The sequence below is a fragment of the Gadus morhua genome, chromosome 14 (assembly GCF_902167405.1).
Source record: "Gadus morhua chromosome 14, gadMor3.0, whole genome shotgun sequence".
NCBI lineage: Eukaryota > Metazoa > Chordata > Actinopteri > Gadiformes > Gadidae > Gadus > Gadus morhua.
Window position 1 is genome coordinate 18,823,850 of NC_044061.1, and position 19,796 is coordinate 18,843,645.

Below are 19,796 nucleotides of genomic sequence, written 5' to 3' on the forward strand. Positions count from 1 at the left end.
CACGCGCACATGCGCGCACACAATTTTTCATGCAGACTTACACAACCACATTATTCTAATAGTTCAGTCAACTAAGCTCATGGGGTTCAGTAGGGTAACTATGCTGAGAAATAAACTGAGCTGGCGTCGTGCAGTGTGGATGCACAGCCCTGGGGGCCATGTTTAGGATGAAAATAAATTAACAAGCACAAACAGAATGAGTTGATTATCTCTATTGTGTCGTGCATCGAGACCTTTACAAAATCTCGGACGAAACATGAAAACAAGTAATGCCTATAAGTCTTTGTGTGTGTAGGGTAGGGAGTTATATCTTTGAAGGCTGACTTGACTGTTGAAATGTGTCATATATTCGAGCTGGATACATTCACGTAGAGTAGAGTAAAGTGTATTACCTTGCAGCCACTCAAAAACATAACCTTATACTGGAAATATTTGATCTGTTATAGTATATCATTACTCTCTGCTTCTATGAAGAAAAGCATGTGTCGCAAATAAATATGCACATCTGTAAAAAAAAAAAAAAGACAGCTATATTGTATCACAAAATAAAAATACAAGGCCAGATTCGTCAGCAATATATTGAATCTTGAATCTTTTAAATACAAGACATTCTTCATTTGAGGTACAGGTTTGAATTCTGTTGTCAACTGTGGGGGACATAAGAGAGTGGTCTGTTTGTATGTGTGTAGACCTTATGGTTCTGAAAATACACATATCTAGCCCAAAGTTCTAATGTAGTGGTGAAGGAGTTAATTGATCATTTAGGATTTTCAAAGCAAAACAATTTATCTGAGATCTGAAGTACAATTTAGTTTTAGTTTTGCGTTCTTACATATGTTTGTTTATATATTTGCCATTAATTGGACAAATGGTCAATTTTTCTAATTATGTGTCTATTTGAAGAAAAAACGGATTCAACCACTATAGCCTGATGAAATGTGAACCTGTATATTTTTTGTTATTTAAAAAAATGAACAAGATGACTTCCACTACTATCATTGTTTGCCCCTAGTGCTCGCTTGGTGGGCAGAAGGTCTAACAAGGGTTATTGGGCCAAATCCAATGTTTGATATCATATATCTCACTGCCAATTTGACAAGCTTGAAGTAAAATGTTGAAAAGTGGGGGAATTAATGTTGGGGTTAGGCAATGAGGCACTATAAAATAAATCAGCAGTGTGCACGTTTCTAGATTGTAAAACTACCTCTATAATACATCTTGCACAAGGTCCCTTAAAAACGCACACAATATTACCTACAGTTATATACACAAAAAAAACAAATGAAGGAAAGCAAATCCAAAACGAAACACTGACTGACACCGCAGTATGCTTGTTGTGCAATTACTTTGTCAAACATTGAGCAGACGTAGCTTGCTGTCATATTTTCAAGGGTGTGATCAAACACACATTGATTGTTTATGATGTTTGGAGTACATACGGTGGGCTTACTGGACTAATACAGTGAATGGGTGATACATTCCACAACATGAACGCAGACAAGCCATTTGCATTGACCTCTGAAACCTGTCAACTTTAGAATTACATAACACTTTAAATACAATCTCCTACATCTTTGGAAAAAAAAAGTCTAAACACCAAGTCTGCTCTATGGATTGGAATTTGTTTTAAAAGTTGGCAATGGTCCCTGTCATATTATATATTTTATTTAAAAAAAAAAAATTCAACCTCATTCTCGGCATCAGTCAAACACTATTTTTCTTCTATCAGTAGTCAGTTCTTGTAGAATACATACCTGCTTTGCTGATCTTTCTTGTTTTCATATTTATTGAAATGTGCAAACAACCTGAATGTTTTTGACACCCCCAGTAACCTTGTGCTTCCACTTGTACCATGGCCAATCAACGCCCTAGCGGCAGCAGAATATGTGTCTACCACAAATGAGGCGTTAACTTCTCTGGGCTGGGGTATGACCAAACAGGTCTAGGCCTCCACATTGCAGTTTATGTTGCCAAGAGTTTGTAAGAAAGAAAAAAAGAAAAAAGAAAGAAATAAAAGACCAATGTCAAAACTTCGAGAAAATCATTTTGTATAAAGGGGAAATCTTCATTTTTGATATCATGTCCATTGGGTCTTGGAGTAGCACGCTATACCCCCCTAAATAGCTAACCAACTAACTAACTTGTGAATTCACTAGATCACAAAATAGCCGAAGCTCTTCCCCCAGTATCACATGGGCAAAGAAGGAAAGTAGAGAATAAGTCCTCCAGACGTCTAGTTCCTACACTAGCAATGGGTACGAGAGTCATCCCTGTTGAGTTGATGTTATTAACGTTTTTAGATGTTTCTTGGGCACCAACGTTTGCTCCAGCAACATGCGTTTCTCGTGACTGTGATCAGTGCTAACATAAGGCATACGATGGAGAGGGCTTGTGATAATGGCACTATTGCATTTGGATTACACAATCAAGATTTTTGGCACATTGTGCAAGATTATTTTGGTGACTAGTGAGCAACGCTCTCTCTTCTTGGCTTGACTCGGGACGGTTGAATTCTCTCCCCATCTGTTATTTGCGCATCACTAGTCTCCGCCATTAGAACAAATCTATGCATTTCCGATTGCGCCGAAAGGAGTGGGTTCCGGTCAAACCTAACTTGCATATCAAAAGTCGTATTGCCTTCTTTGATCAATACTTGGCTAGATGAATACTTAGCTGAAGACCAGAGCCTCTTTGTCCAATCTCTTGTTAAATTACTGATGAAGTTACTTATTGTACCTATTGCAGATTTGGACTTCTTAACCGTTTTGGTGGCAATTCTAGTCTTTCTTCCGATTGGTCATTCTTTTGATTTGAAATCCATACAGGATAAAGAAGTCTGTCCTCGTGGCATCCGACAGCTCTTCAGTGAACAAGGGAAACCGATATTCTACAGATCATCAGTTGTCATCGTTGCGTCGTCATTGTGTGTAAGTGAACGACCTTCTCCCAGATCTCGACTCCTGGGAAACATTTGCATGGACATTCTGGCCCGTGTAGATCGGCCCCTGGTCAGGATGTCTAGGATATTTTTTTGTATATATGCACGTGTTCTTTTTCGATGGATGATTCATCCTGGTAAAAACAAGATCAAAACAGTTTGTGACCTGTTTGTGCAACAGTCCCCACTGCTCCCAAGATGCAGGACCGAACTGCCAACTTGGGCGCGGATACGATGGGGGCAGATGACCTCTGTGGTGATCAAGAAACAACGATGACACACGCAAATAAGAATGAGATGCATTGTGGCTCGGGAGGGGCTTCCTCTGCACGCCCACTGGCTGCTGCCTGCACCCTGACAGAGATACGGCACACAGCTCCTGTTCCCCTCCGAGCTCACCCTCACACAATGGAGTCCTTGATCTCTGAGCCCAGCCGTACTCTGGGTCGCGGGCAGGTGGGAGAGTACTCCACGTGGCTCTCCTTCACGTTGAGGGGCCTCCGGTCCGAGGCCTCCGAGAAGCTCTTGCTGTTGTCGGGGGAGGACTCGTGGGTGGGCGTGCTGCAGATGTAGTTGTCGTTGAGCGTCTGGTAGCCCTTGTGGTCCGAGGTGGACACGGGGATGGCGCTGCCGTTCAGCGGCAGGCTCTCCGTGGGCTTGCCCACGATGCGGGGCTTCTTCTGCTGCATGTTGGGGCACTCGCCCTGCTTCAGCATGGACTTCATGCGGTCGCGGTTCCGGTACGCCACAAACAAGGAGAAGACCAGGAGGGAGAAGGCCAGCAGGGCGCACACCACGATCAGCTCGTTCCAGTAGGTCTTGGCGTGGAACTGCGTGGAGCGCGACTCGCCTGGCAGGATGAGGATACTCTCCTCCCTCTCCACGTGCGGCGTGCGCGAGTGACCGACCAGCGTGGTGCTCTCCTGCCGGGGCTCCGCCCTCACGCAGTAATTGGCCAGCAGCTGCCGGAAGCCCTCCTCCTCGGACCAGCACTCGTAGGTCTCCGTCCGGTCGGGCTGCGCCACTACCACCAGGTGGCCCTCGGGCGTGGCGTAGAGGAACTCTTTGGCGCTGGCGCTGTAGTGCCACCGGCGGGTCGCCAGGTTGGAGCGCAGGACGCAGGGCAGCACTCTGAACGTGTTCATGGGGATGGTCATCAACTGGCAGGCGGAGACCCCTGGAGGTAATGGTATCAAATGAATACACAACACAATTATATTTCAATTAATGAGCTGGCAGGCAGAGACCTCTGGAAGGAATACATGGTTCTCAAATGAATACGGACTTTTACCTTAAGATAATCAATCAAATATGTTGGTTAAAAAAATCTGAGCGGATTGGTACTTTTTCTTTTAACTTTGCAGAGATGATAAGTAATACATGTGCCTCGTTGTGTAACTTGAGCATGTGACCAAAAGCTGCGGATGGAGATTATTTCTTAAATTGATTGATTGAACGTCCAGGCTCTGTACGGTAGTGCGGCTACACTCTGCTTTAGCTCCTGACGGCTCCTATGGGCCCCATCAGTCCTCAATTATAATGGCCGTAAAATGAGTACAATAAAATATGTTTTCAAAAGAGGATTTTTGATTGTTTAGTCTATTTATTAAAAGAGTAGTTCCAACAGAAGTCACTGAGATAGGGTTACAGTTGGCGTTTCTAAATGGTCAGTTGCGTATACGTTTTTTGCAATACTTTTTTGAAGTTTTTCTGTAAAAAATATAATACTGCAAACTCTGAATCAATTCAAGAATCAAAATCAAACATGAAATATATAAATGACTCGTCACTAGCGGTCGTGAACTCACGGGAGGCTGGTGCTTTAAAGGGGGACCGGGGCGTGTGAGAAGTCTTGTTGCAGATGGCCGAGGTGTCCGCCTCCTCCACGTCCTGCTGCCAGTGGCTGCGGCGGGACAGAGAAACCACCAGGAGGGTCAACCTAACTGCAGCTGTAGTGAGAGGAACCTTCCGGAACATATGACCGCCCTGGAGCCTTTCAGTTGAATCACCTCTAAGTACAGACAGCTTGTACATAACAGACCCCCCTGTTCATTTCAATTTAACCGATCAAAGCAGATGAAAGTACAAAGAGCTTTTGGGTGTTTGTGCGGTTTGTGTGTGCTTTGTAGTTGTGTTTTGTACGTAATGGGTGAAGGCACACACACACACAGACAAAATAGAAGTATGACTCAGTCATTCCCAATGCTGTGAGCCTGAATGTGTTTTGTCCTGATGAATAAAAAAAAAGCATTGAATTGAAATGGTGAAAACATAGTAATAGCTAAATGAAAGTGAAATGATTTGCCGTTAGTTATTCTGAGGACATCCTCCTCCTATAAGTCATAATGTACTCTTGCTTTTTTTTACTCATCCCTCTATCTTTGCTGTGATTCGCTCAAGCAGTGTAGTCCACGTGATAGGCAGGTATACGCCGTATACCCAAAGCACCAGGATTTTCGTATAGTACAGACAGGCATGTCAGCTATGAGGTGGCTTATATAACTTTATAAAAAAACAGCGGCTGAGAACTTCTCAGAGATGAGTGCATGCTTAATCCTGAAATGCCCCCCACCTCCCCATTGCCAAGACGTATTAAGGCATTTAATCCCATGAGAGAGCAGTCATGTGACACACATCTAAAAAGATTAGATTGTCAACTTTTATTCTATCGAAACCATTGTTAACTAAACTAAAGGGGGACAACACCAACCCCTAACAAAATAAGAAGCATGTAACAAAAAATGGTTTCAATACTGTGCACATGCACATCAATAGCGATCTTCTACATGTTATTGTATGAACACAAATCTGACTCTACTGATTCCAACAATTCAATCCAAGTCACTTTCTGCCAAAAAGTTGCCGAACTAGAAGCAAAGAACAATCAAGAGCAAACGTCCCTTTTTCTTTTTACAACCAAACATATGTCTTACCTTTGTTGCTTTTGTCATCAAAGTTTTGTTTGATCACATAAGAACAACCATAAACGTAAAGTCCAGTCTCTTATTACCATTTTGCAACTAAACATGGCATTCACAATCAATTAACTAAGAGAGGATTTCAGGGGAAATGGCAAATTGCATTCAATAAGAACACCCTTTCTTTGTCGCCATCTAGTGGCCATATAGTGCAAGTGCAATGGTTTGGCTAGGGGTCATTTGACTCTATTCACCCTGACCTTTCAATAGAGGGGTCAATGGTCAACATTTTAAAATGGGCTTTCAAGATATCGACCCGTTTGTGTATCATCAAGTTTACACTATCATTTTTGCATTGGTTTGCAATTCAATTCATTGATTTACTTGGAGTAAGGAATGGTTCATCACAGTTCACCCATGACAACACACCACTGATGGGCTTGTGTCCACCGGTTGTGGGCCATGATTGGTCAGTGAGCTCACCTGTCGGGCGGCGCCATCCTGACGTCGCGACACAGCCGGCCTGTCCAGGCACAGTAGGGGTCCCTGGAGAGGACACATTCCCCACAGCTGGCGTAGTTGGTGCAGTTAGCCACCGGGACCTCCACCAACCCGGAGTACGACGACACAAACAACAATCCCTGCAGAGGCATGAGACCGGAGACTTAATATAGCACGTCATGATAATAATATTAGAGTTTAATATAGGTTAATAAAGCAGAGCCAGAGGACAGGAGACTCAATATATCATGTCATAATCATAATATCATAGTTTAATATAGCATACTAAAGCAGAGCCAGGGGACATGACACTTAGTACATCATATAATATTATAATGGTAATAATTATATACAGTAATATATAACGATATACAGTACCAGAGGAATGGAGACGATATATCATAATAACAATAATTATATATTATAACAAAGCAGAACCATAAAACAGGAGACTTTAGTATGACACAGCAGTCTATGTGATGGAAAAAATATAGTGTAATATAGGTGGGCTGAAGGGATGAGGGCGTCTCACCCTCTGGGGGTCCAGCTCTATGTGCTGGACTGGCTGTGGCGTGGCGAACAGGGTCATCTCCTCGATGATGTGCATCCGGTCGTTGGTGTTGATCGCCTTGTGAAGCTTGCCATCGTCTGACACACACACACACACACACACACACACACACACACACACACACACACACACACACACACACACACACACACACACACACACACACACACTTAATGTGTTGTATCTCACTAATTCCTAAGATATTTTTAAGTACTATTTACTAATACAGCATTTGATTATCACACTACTTTTACTTTATGGTCAGGAAAGTTTGTTTCTAACTGCAGTGTGTTTAGAAACATAAGACATAAAACCAGGGGCAAGTGAAAAGATGATGATGAAGAGGGTGGGTGCTCAGATGAAGACTCTTGGACTACCTGTTCCAATGAAGAGGACGTCATAGGCCCGCTCCATGCCCTGGATCTTGTGCACAGCGATCTGTGTGTAGCGCACGTTGCGCTTGAGCAGCAGTGGCGGGCTGCGGATCACGCTGTCCATGAGGAAGTGGTCCTTGACGAAGTTGAGCACCTTGTCGGGCATGTGCAGGGACGACTGGATCCCGGCCTGCCTGGCGCGGCTGGTCACGCACTGGGGGGCCGAGGAGGAGCAGACGGTTCAATTGGCACTTGGAGGTGGTTAAGTGGTGCAGTCGGGTGAACACTGGGGTTGTAACTGTTATGAACGGCACATGCAGCCCTGCACTTGTGACAGTAAGGGTTCTCATGCCCCCTTATCAGGGGATGGGGTGTGTTTAGAGGGGCTGGGGCAGGGCTTACCGCCCCGGGACGCGGCTCTGGGAGGGGGTGGTTGTAGGTGTACCACTGCTGGCTCTCCCGGTTGACCTCGCGGTAGCGACCGCTGAACGCCCGCTCCACCTGGGCCATGGTGAACGCACAGACTGCAGAACTCCCCGATGCCCCTTTATACCTGTAGAGATCACAATATACATCACATTATTCACATATAAAGGTGCACCATTATAACTGGAGAGATCCAGATATACATCACATTATTCAAATATACAGGTACACCTTTATACTGGAGGGATCACAATATATATCACATTATTCACATGTCCAGGTACACCTTTATACGTGCAGAAACCATATCATCTATCACATTATTCACATACAGGGTACTCCTTTTACCTGGAGACATCACCCGATTAACTTAAACAGGTAGTCCTTCACAAAACATCAGTTATATATTACATGGTACTCTTGTCATTTGGGCTTCAGTTTGTACTTCTTTTAAAATTTAGTAATTTTGTAGTAGAAGCTTTGATTCAAAGTAGAAACGCACAGAAAGTTACAATGAAGTGAACACTCCGACTCTCCCGATATTATTCTTTACATAAACAGTTGATGTTTCCGCAAAAAAAATAAAAAGGTGCAGCCATAATGAAGCAGTACCGTCAGTGGTGTAGTCTACGTGATACGCAGGTATACGCCGTATACCCACTAGGAACGCACCAGGATTTGCGTATACCCACTTAAAAATGTGCACGGATACGTATCAATCGTCTTGTGACAGATCTTTCACTTCTGTGTTTATTTTTCGGAAATATCGGTTGGGTATAACTGCAATAAAATACTTTAAGCAGGGGAAGTTATCTCCTACATTCACCATTCATAAAATTCCCGCTGCGCACTCGCGCTCTGCCCTGTCTCTGTTACGAAGCGCGAAGCTGCCCCTGCATCTCTGCACGTTAGTTGGCGGGCCAAGCCCCTCCTTCTCGCGTGTGCGTGTGTGTGCGTGTGTGGGCGTGCGTGTGTGTGCGTGTGTGTGTCCAGTCCTCCCGTATTAATGTGTAAACCACATAATAAGTAGTCAACAGAAGACAATGTTTTAATCCCACTTTATATCTCCTTGTTACTTTTAGATGAGAACCCCTGGCCAGCCTTTCAGACTGGGTGTCAGGCTAGGGAATTTAAAAACAGGCATCCTTGGTTAGAGTGGAGGGAAAAAGAGTTAGCTAAATGTCAGCCAACATACAGTTGGTATGCACAATTGAAATTCATAATGTTAATCACTATGCAAATGAGAGTATAGCTAATTCATGGTCATTTTTAAGGTGCAGTAATTTCACACTTTTACACAATTCAATTACTGTATGGTATGTTAGATAACAACAGTAAGAGCTCAAATTAGAGCGAAACATTAGTCTCCTGTCATCTCCTTCTCATGCACTGGTTAGCCATGGATGTAAACAGTTCATTAAATTATTTTGAGTAGATTTTGTCCTTGTTTAGCATGTGCTATTGCTACTATAGATATACAAAGGACAACTTGTCATTTTTGTGTTCTATTTGTTCAGACTGTTATTAAAACTGGTTCTTTCCATGATTGTTGATAATCGTTATACTCTTAAATCAGCGGGTTGTAGACCCCTGCGTTGGTGAGTGTGGTGCGACACCCCATAAGCGCCACACACATACACGTACCGATGGGACGGGTTTGTACGAGGCTGGGAGGGAATCATCACAGTATACCCACTACAATAAAATAGACTACACCACTGAGTACCGTCATATATCAAGTACATAATAAGCACATAGAATAAGTAACAGAACGTAAAGGAGGTCCTATGAGAGGGAGCCGGTCCTGGACTCACCACTGGGAGGTGAAGACCCCGTAGAAGACGGTGTTCTCCCAGCCGTCCCCCATTGGCTTCAGGACGAACATGTCCTGGATGATGTTGAAGGGGAAGCCGTCGTCGGGCAGGGAGCACAGGAGCTGGGCTTTGAGGAAGGTGGTCCACTTCTTCTGGAGCACCCGCTCGCCTCCCTTGTCCCCCTGCAGGAGAGGATGAGCACACGATGAGGCAAGTGGCTAGAATCACTGGTATAAGATATAATCGATTGACCATGAATTTTTCGTACCACATGGTGCATTGAGGTCAAACGAGAGCTGAGAGAGTGAGAGAGCTGAGACTAGCCATTTCAAACTCTAGCCTGCGCTTGTCCACAAGACAGACACCAACACAATCTCATGTCACCGTTACGCACACACAGCAAACACCAGCTTGTTAACCACCATGTGACCTTGTGACCTCCCTGCTAACAACTTGTAAAATATCTTCTCCCTTAAGCACTAGGACCTTATTCACCTATCAGCCATCTTGGTTCTAAACACTAGCTGGGTTGGGGAACATACTGCGGATTTGGTATTCCAGTCCCCTATCCAGCTAGCGTTTATCCAATTCTTTATAATTTTGGAGACCTTTCTTATCTAAAAGCGTTGGGATGCAGACACTTCTAATATCTAATCTGAATAGCATCAATCATTACTGGTTCCCTTCAGGGGAGAACTTGTGTCAGAGGGTTCAACGTGAGCCTCTTACTCATTTTCCATTTGTGTGTGGGCATTTCATGATGTTGTCAAAGCAGGTACACATTTCATTCACTGTAGGCATAGCAGCATGTTCAAACATGAATCGTCCAAGCACAAAGGTCTTTGATTTAATGGTAATATTAGAGTCATCGTGTGCCTCGCCTCCTGTTCAAAACATAAGAGCAAAGGGTTGTGGCAGGGTGTACAAGTGTGGCCATTACCATCATTCAGCTTTTGAGGAATGGCATCAATGTGCATCAATCCAACTACTTCCCATGGATTTGAATTAATAGTCTAGTGCTCTAGGGCCATCCCAGCTACTAGATCACCACTTTAATACTGACTTTGGAAGAAATGCCCCTCATCCCCCTCCCCGATCACGTCTAAACGATTCATTAGCATGCAATAGCCCTTTTTCCCCCTGACACGTAACAATTATCTAATAATTGCAGCTTTAAGTCACTTCAAGCTGTGTGCAAAAGTGGTTTAAAAAAGACATTGCCATTAGAATAGATCTGGTAAACAAAAACAGCAAAGGTACTCTTCCTATGCAAAAGAAAAACTGCCAGCTAGAGGGAAGGAGTACGAAGGACTGCAACAATAGGCTCCTGCCCCTCCCTAAGACGGTTTGGCTGGTGCACAGAGACACACCTCAGTTCCTAACCACAGAAGCTCAGGGCTACTCCCACCATCAGCCAAACCGCACCAAGACTTGCGCCTTGAGGAGATAATCAAATGTTAAAAGCTATCCCACACAGACTTCCTCCTTCTTGGATGACATTGGAAAGTAGCAGGCATGTTTCTCTGCAGTGGGGCGAAGCCATGTGGGACTAATGCAAGGCCTGAGAGCCAATTAACAGGCTGCCGCAGAAGCCGCTCCACATAACGAGGACTCCACATTCTTGCCCTCTCAGCAGTCCCTAGCTATTGTTGCCATGCTAGCAGCTAGCCTGCTACAAGTGCACACTCTTTGAAACCTCAAGGACCCTTCCCCATGTAGCTCTGTTACAAAGCATGCTCCGATTGAATGTTCTAATGCACTGGGCAAACACACTGTAAGATACTGTCCTTCACTGTAGGCTGTTGCACTGTACTGCCCTGTACTAGAAGCTAATGCCCTGTAGGCTTATCTACTGCACTATACCAATGGCTCATCTAATGCACTGTTTACATTTCAGACTCCTCAGCTTCAGATATTTCTGCTGTGCCGTCAGCTTATGCTGAATAGTCTAACAGAAAAAGGCAGAAAAACAGCGAGGCCACATTTTGCTCAAGAGCTGCGTGCTATCCCCGGGCCCCTCCAAGCACACACCTGAATAAACAACGGAGACCTGGGAGCCTGGTTGAGTCACAGACAGGAGGAGATGAAAACAACTGGTGTTTAAAGGAGCCGACCTGGCAAACGTGATCAAAACAACCATCTAACACAGGAGAAGACTAAACTCAGCCAATGTTTTATTTATATATAATGCGTTTGAGCCCTATACCTATTTCGAGGTTTCATCTTTACTCAACGCATTTCCATCCTCCGGTTTCTGACCCAAGGACACTGAACCTGTTAAAGATAGGCCTTTGGCACAAACTTAAACCCAAATTGTACTGTAGGTCTACATGTGCAGAAGTAACTTTGCAGAAGGTGTAAACGGGGCATGAGCTCCTCTCTGATCCTCACGCTGACCTACGTTTGATAGCATGCGAGATGAGCACACTGTGGCAAGAAACAAACAGTAACAGCCCTGCAAAATTGGCCTGAAATGACATTGATGCAGCGTTTAGGATCCTTTTGAATTGCTTCGATGAATCACCAAATTAAGAAGAAGAGCTAGAATTAGTAAAGCCTTTGATTATTTCTTATATAATATTATCCCACCAACAAATCCTCTTCTGAAATAACATTACAAAATGAATTTTCTTTCATTAGATCTATTATTTTGTATATAAAAAACCAAGAGCATGTGGTTTAAATCTACGGCCTGTCCGCAGCACAGCAAAGAATGCACCACCTGCGACTGCAACCATACCGTCTTTGAATGGCGACTGAAAGGACCTGAGCTGAGTAGGAGGAGAAGAAGAAGGTGGAGGAGGAGGAGGAGGAGGAGGAGGAGGAGGAGGAGGAGGAGGTCTCAGCAGCATTCCAGAGAAATAAAGAGTTTCTGTAGAGCAATTCTCATCTTTTCACTGCACAGTCCCACACAGCGGGTGCCATTGACTGAAGGAGAGGTGGGGTGTGTGTGGGGGGTCCTCTGTCAATCATCTCCACATATAGTCTCCAGGAGCGGCTGCTTGCTGGGCTGGTGAAGGTGTCGCGGTGGCGACGGTGGCGGTGAGTGTGAAACGCCCAGCGGAGAGATTCAAGTCATTAGGCTGTCACTTGAGATTACACGCTGTCCCCTGGCGATTACCCCCATTACCGCTTCCACCAACACCCCGTTACGCACTGGCGGGTCTGAAGAACGCAACGCAGAGCAGGCTTTGATGGCCGGTATAATCGATCCGATGCCAGGGAGAAATGTGTTTTGGATTCTGATTATCGGGGTTGAGTTACCTCGATAAACGCTTTGCGGATTGGGGAGGGATGAAGTGAACCAACACAGTTTGGAACTGTTTTGAGTTTCAGTTTTTATGCGTGTGCCGGGTTTTTGCTTGGATCCTCTCTGGCAACAAAAGCAGGCAGTAATACTGTAGTAGAGTAGAGGGGAGAAAGCATTTCATATTGCGGTGTGAAGCCCCCTTGAATACTAATACCGGCTGCAAAGCTCAAAGAGCTGGAAGAAAAATATGAAGAGTGAGAGGGGCAGGGAGAGATAGAGGGAGGGCGACCGAGAGAGAGAGAGAGAGAGAGAGAGAGAGAGAGAGAGAGAGAGCTGGAGGGATGGACGAGTGCAGCTGACATCGGGAGGGAGACGGAAGGAGAGGCGGAGATGATATCGCAGAAGAGAAGGACGGGACGAGACGAGGGAGGGGATCGTAGGAGGGGGAAGAATCGAGGGAGGGGATGGTACGAGGGAGGGAGAGAGAGAGGGAGGATGGGAGAGAGGGAGGGAAGGAATAGGAGGATGGAAATATGGTGAGCAGCGGCGGAGGTGGATTCCAGTAGAGAAAACATGAAAATGTTTTCCATCTACTCCCACTCTCACACAACATAAACAAAACGTTGCAAGAAAATAAGGTGTATGCAGAGACCTGGCCTATTCCCACAGGCAGAGCATGTCGCTACACAGCGAAGCTCACATGTAATCCCTTTAAGCTGTGTTTGACCGTACGCTGACGGAGGGTGCCTTCGCGTGTCTTACCTTACACACGCGAGCAATCCGCGACACAATGGTGTTGTCGAAGAAGTCAAATTCCTTCCCCGCCTCGCTGAAGAAGAAGTAAATCTTGTCGTCGTCACCCACTGGGTTGCCCGTGGGCTGACTCTCTTCGATGTACGCCGAGCCCACGAACACCGGATCTAGCGAAACCAAACGAAAATAAATCCAAAAACTGTTTTAATAGCGTGACAAATGCCATGATTAATGTCTTTTGTTGCTTTGGGGTTTTTGTATGAAGAGCTGTGACTGGAAATGGCCCACTGAATCCAAGGCAGGATGACTTGGAGAACGTATTACGATATGTTTTACCAAGAGGACAAACTAAACTAACAACAAAGTCGGGAAGAAAGCGTTATTGCAGACATCCTGCATATAATGGAGTTCTAATGCTTCAATGACAGAAGCACGCATGAATTACCTCGACATCAAAAGACGAAAGAGGAGCCTAATTGTAAGGAAAGTGCAGTTGGCTCAGGCTAAACCAGTACCATCCTCACGGCCTGTTTTGATGTACCGTGACTGATGACGGCCAGCCCTCGCAATCTAGCAGGGCGCTCGTCTTTGCTCTTCAACCTTGCATACATTAGAGATTGCGGCTCAATAATGACCACTGTGATTCCGATCTCATCTTGTCCATTGAGGGAGAGGGAGCCAAGATATCATAAAACATAGAAACAGTTGGCCATCTGAAGGCCAAATTGATTTCACCTTGCAGCCAGTTTAGGGAGTTCTCCGTCTTCAAGGCTGTGCCGTGCCCCAGGCTCTTGTAGATGACGGGTTCGTTTCCCTGGAAGTTGCTCACGGTACCTGCATAAAGTTCTCCATCTGAGGGGAGAAAAAATGAAGAAAACACAATTGAATTGAGTCAGTCTGTGGGTGAAATCATGGATTATTTTAGGTCAATGACCCAAACCACATAATATAGTTGGGCTTCAGATCCTAGTACTAGATCGATCATTAATCACATTTTTTGGGTATCTTTTTTGTAAGAAGAAGATGAGGTCTGTCCGTCTTTTTAAGATCAGTCAGTCAGTGTTTCTCCATTGTTGACAAATGTATTGCGATCATTCGAATGTCTGGAACTATATGGCTTTTGATGACAGTCTTGTTTTTACAAATGGTGAGAAGGTGCTGGGGGATGGTCTACAGCTTGTAGTAGACCGTGTTGAAAATCCTTCACTACAGTACTTGCCATTTTAAAAAGGCACAAAATAAACTCTTAAGCTTCAGACATGCTTTCTGCGTTCCGCATCAAATACTGAGCTTCGATTGTGTACTGGTCACGCAGAGGCCCACACAGCCCCATTTATTGCATAATTGAGGGTCCGCTCCGGTCTGGCGTTCCACCTATGCATGTGTCCCAATCCGAACTTCATGCCAGTTGGCGGCGACAATGCACCATAACGTTGTTTGCCAAGCTCCATAAAATTCAAGCGCTGTTGGGTGATTTCTCGCCATTTGGCCGTCTCTATAATGTTTAATGGAAAAATTATAATGTGTGGGTAACAGTGGATCACTTCCACTACTCTGTTCAAAACATCGTATCCATCTTGTTATCCAGAGCACGTACAACCGGAGCACTGTCTATGTGCAGAAATCTGTGTATGCGATGCAAGCAGTCCGCGTGTTCACACATGTTGGACTGCGCGCGGTGGTCCGCACAGGAGTCTGCGTGGGCTTAGCGGACATAAGCGAATGAAGACTTTTACGTCACACCGAACAAGCGGTCCCTTGCGGAGAAGCGGACGTAGAAAGTACGAAATACAGATTCAGGAAAAAAGGTCAGCCAACACTTAAAAACAGGTGAATCCCGTCTAGCTGTGTAGTCACTGACCAAGCAGCTTCTAGGACAGAACCGTTAGTTTGGGTTTCAGCCAGCGGCCTGTTCCCTTGAACGAAGACACCTGCTGGCGCGTCCTTAACGTGACAGTAGAGGGTGCTGCTTGGTGCTCAGTACTCACCCACTATGATGGCGGTGGATTTGTATTCTGGGTTGAAGGGGCAGCGGCTGCGTCCGTCCTCCATCAGAACCTCGCCAGAGTCGTCTCTCTCCAGGGAGAACGTAGATGTGTTCTATAGGGGGAAAATCCATCTCCCTTAGGCCCGGTCCAATTAACCCCCAGGTACACTAGGACTACAGTCGCTGACCAGAAACTCTGCAACCCTTGGTTCATTGGAAGCCTTGTTCTTTTAATGAGCTGTTACATTCAATAATTACATAATCACAGTCCTTCCTATAGTAGTCTAATAAATTAAAGGGGTCATATTATGAAAACAAAACTTTTCCTGGGATTTGGGGTGTTGTTTTGGGTCTCTGGTTATCCCAAACGTATGAAAAACTTTGAGAAAGGTCTGTACATGATTTTTTGACTGAGTAAAGTATCCTGCCTACTGTTAGCAAACGGCAAGTCAGTTTCGGTGCCCCCTCCTACGTAGGAAGGGGCAGTGGGGCACAGTTTAATATTACCTCCCACTTCCCCACTCCCCTCCAATCAGAGCATAGCTAAGATTTTGTGGACCAGAGGACGAGCAGCTGCGGCGGGGGGTACTCGGAGGCAGCCCGGCAGCTCAGCACCGGGAGTACAGGCCGGACTGCCGCCGAGCTCCCCCCGCCGGAGCTGCTGCCGAAGATTCGGTGGCAGTCCGGAGGAGGAGACATGGAGGAGGAAGGGATTGTACTCCGGCAGTCCGGCAGCTCGGCTCCCGGAGTACAATCCCTTTCTCCTGCATGTCACGGTTCATGGACTTCAGAGAGTCAAGACCAAAGTTCCTTTCCCCCAATTCCTCTCAACCATGGCCGAGATAACCCCGATACGAGTCTTTAAGTACCAGAGACGTCAGACACAGTCTTTATGATTCATAATATCATCCGAGGCGCACATAACTTTTGGCCTTGAGATTAGATATAATATTATATGAATACCCATATATAATATTATTATTATTATATTTTATAGATATAGAGTTCCAGGAGTCCGCAAACGGCAACAATCCCTTCTCCTCCATGCTGTGGTTCAGTCTGAAAGTTCACTGGTCAATGGGTAGCAGCTCATTTGCATTAAAGCTACAGACATCCGGAAACAGCACATTCTGAAGGGATGTAAACAGAGGCGTTGTAGTGGTAGGCGAGATTTTTTTTCCTAAAATCTATTTCCAGCAAACACCTTCAAAAACAAGTTTTCTGGAACTCAAATACTATGTTTACTTGTGGGGAAAACACCATAATATGTCTCCTTTAAACAAATCACGTTATAATTCTCTTCATATATAATCACAATATGTTCAATATAAATCCAGTATATAAATAAAAATGTTATGTTTGTGAAAACCTGATTTAAAATTGCATTATTCTTAGCACTCTTATTTTTTATTAGATATTTTGCATCCATGCTTTTTTGTAAAAAAAGGAGCGGAATTGGAAGGACAGCCCCAGTGTCTGACAGCGCTGTAACGTGCAGAATAAAACAGTTAAGACTAACTACCAAAGAAGCGCCAGGAATCCAAGATAAGGACCCTTCGTCCAGTAGCGTGCTTCAGAAGTGACGAAAAATGTTTTTAAACTATTTTGCTATTCTTTCATACAACCATTTTAGACTCCCTATTCTCTACAGAAATCAATGTCCTGTTTGGCTACTGATTATAACCAACCCCTAGTGTACCGATTCTGTATACCGGCAGACGAGGACCCCCTGGGTCTTCATGCTGCCCAGTCCCGGGGGGGCAACCACACAGCTTGTCTACACACATCCTACCTCCTGTTGCCCTGTCATACTTCACTAACTCTGCACGATAACCACACTCACGGGCAAACAACATGGGTCCTCTACTGCCACAGTGGAAAGAATAAGTACATTTTCCTTAATAACAAAAATTAAAGACTAGACATTTCCGAAAAGGGATTGAGAGAGCAGTAGATCGTGGGGCTCTTGCTGGGATAGAGAAACCATTGCTTACTATGTAGGCACAGATGGGACTGAAGGCGTAGGTTCCACACACATAGAGGTGTGTGCTGTTCAGTCGCAGCAGAATCTTGATGTAATTGAAGCAATCGGTCTGGGTAAAAGAGAACAGGAGGTCACGAAAATTAATATGTTACAAAGACATGACGGAACCGAAACCCTGTTGAGAACAGATCCAAGAATAGCACAATCGCCGCGTAATCTTGCCTCTATACAAGCGCTATGGTACACGGGTAGTGCAATACAATGCCATTGATAACCAAGCTTAGTCTCCAAGGGATTTGGCCGCCGGTATGACAACAAGTGAGAAAAGCAATGCATTGTTACAAAATAAAAGTACAACTCCCAAATGAGTCACCCATTTGTGACCCAATGAGTAAATCCTGTTGCTAAAGCTCCGTCACCGGCGCGTCAAGACAGACCGCTATATTGGAGCCGCTTACCTCCAGGTTCTTGCCCTTAAAGCTGCATTCCTCCCTTTTTCCGACAGGAGTGCCCCATGTCATCTGAATGACCACAAGGAGGTTAATATTACTACAAACGAGTTGGCAAACTGGCATTTAGTCAATATGTTCTAAAGCTAAATAACTTGATTTGGATTGTCTTTATTTCTTGTCACTTACGTTTTTCTGCAGCTTGTCCTTGCTGATATCTGAGAGGCTGAGGGCAAACAGAGCTTCCCTGGCTCCGACATAGAGCATGTCGTCCTCCTTGCTGAGCAGCAGAGAGGTGTAGTTCGAGACACCGTCCACAGAGAATCTCTTGGCAGATCTCTCCTTCGCATCTGGCAATAGGGAAAAAAATAAGGAAAACACAGGGTTTCGGATTATATGTCAACCTGCACCAAATATGACCGGAGAGCCGGGTCGGACAGGGTTTGACTCCACATGTCACATCCTGTGAGAATGATGGTCCACATGAGAGGAGACAGTGGTCACCTTCAAAATATATATGGCCAAGTTTAAGGCCTGCGGGTTTATTCATTTTACAGGAGCCGGAGGGGAACTAACAAGTGGCCTTGAATGTTTAACAAAAATATATCCGTCTTTGAAAATATAATGTTATCATTTTGTTTCTTGAATTAGTTGATAGGGTTTGTGGCTTAATCCTTTCATTACACAAACACGCTAGGGAACCATATTTCAATTGTATTCATTAAATATGTAAATGTATTCACAATTTATAGATCTTAGGGTAACATGTCTTTATTGAACATTGCCGTTCTTAACGTCCTAGTCCCTTCATCATTGTGGAAACCCTTGTTACATTTATATGAGCCTTCCTGAAAGTCTTAATATAGAAATAATTGCCTAAAATGTTTAGGCAAAGGCTATCATGAATCTTAATAAGGACATGGCATTTGTTTGTAATGCTGATAAATTGTCTAATGTCCATAACAGTTTTCCTTGCATAAAGTCAACAAATTGAATCTCATGTCACAGAAATCTGCATCTTGCTAAATACAAAAAAAGATAGGAAAATAAGCAATAAAACAAACAAATGAGAACAATAAGGACAATCTTTTGAAAAAGATTAATCAAACAACAATGATCAGCTCCAGATAAAAAAGTACCCCCCCCCTCTCATATATATCATCGAGGCGTCTGCATATTCAAGGTATAAAGAAGACAGAATACACATCATATATGCAACCAAATATTTGTATAGCTAGAGATTACCATGCCCTCTGCGTGTCATGATATCTCTGTAAATGTTTACCTAACGACTACTCTTCCAAACTTCCAGCACACTCTTGAGAACCACTTGGGGCATGGACTCCATTTGCTTGACTAAATACGACTCCTGGCTCATATCGGAGCTTGTAAACATTAATATTTGTGCCTATAAAAACAATTTAAAGCTCTGCTGCTGCATGACGCCAGAGACTAGCATCCAGCTCTGACCTTAACCCAAAAATAAATTATTGGCACTCATTGGCACCCCAGGTAGGGAATTGGATCGCATCCCAAATAGCCGCAGTAAACTGCAATTAATGTTTACTACCCAACAGTTAAACGATCCAACATGCTCTCAAACAAACTGTCCCTCTACAAACTCAAGGCACTTTGGCAGACGGCTATCTCAATGCTCTGCAAGACCAAACCCAGCTGTATGAGACACATCTTGTCCAACATCTAATCACCAGACCCTTTCCACATCAACAAAGCTCTTTCAGTTTCAGCATGACATCTGGAATCACTGGAGAAATGGACACAGAAACAGAAAGATCATCCAAGAGGGAGGAAGGGGGGGGAAGAGTCTTTT

The 19,796-nt window shown here is 44.5% G+C and overlaps 1 protein-coding gene across 2 annotated transcripts in view; it reads right to left on the reverse strand.

Annotated features, from left to right (window-relative positions):
- Nucleotides 1-443: 443 nt before the first annotated feature.
- LOC115558699 (semaphorin-4B) overlaps nt 444-19,796 on the reverse strand; it is a 46,273-nt gene continuing 26,920 nt past the window's right edge. For both annotated transcript variants that reach the window (XM_030377064.1, XM_030377066.1), the window contains exons 3-15: nt 18,155-18,315; nt 17,975-18,037; nt 17,527-17,625; nt 15,534-15,645; nt 14,281-14,397; nt 13,555-13,712; nt 9,543-9,724; nt 7,705-7,855; nt 7,306-7,516; nt 6,890-7,005; nt 6,340-6,497; nt 4,747-4,841; nt 444-4,115 (exon numbers count right to left, since the gene is read on the reverse strand). In XM_030377064.1, coding sequence (XP_030232924.1) covers nt 3,340-4,115; nt 4,747-4,841; nt 6,340-6,497; nt 6,890-7,005; nt 7,306-7,516; nt 7,705-7,855; nt 9,543-9,724; nt 13,555-13,712; nt 14,281-14,397; nt 15,534-15,645; nt 17,527-17,625; nt 17,975-18,037; nt 18,155-18,315 — 2,399 coding nt within the window. In that variant the 3' untranslated portion in view covers nt 444-3,339. The remainder of the gene's footprint in view (nt 4,116-4,746; nt 4,842-6,339; nt 6,498-6,889; nt 7,006-7,305; nt 7,517-7,704; nt 7,856-9,542; nt 9,725-13,554; nt 13,713-14,280; nt 14,398-15,533; nt 15,646-17,526; nt 17,626-17,974; nt 18,038-18,154; nt 18,316-19,796) is intronic.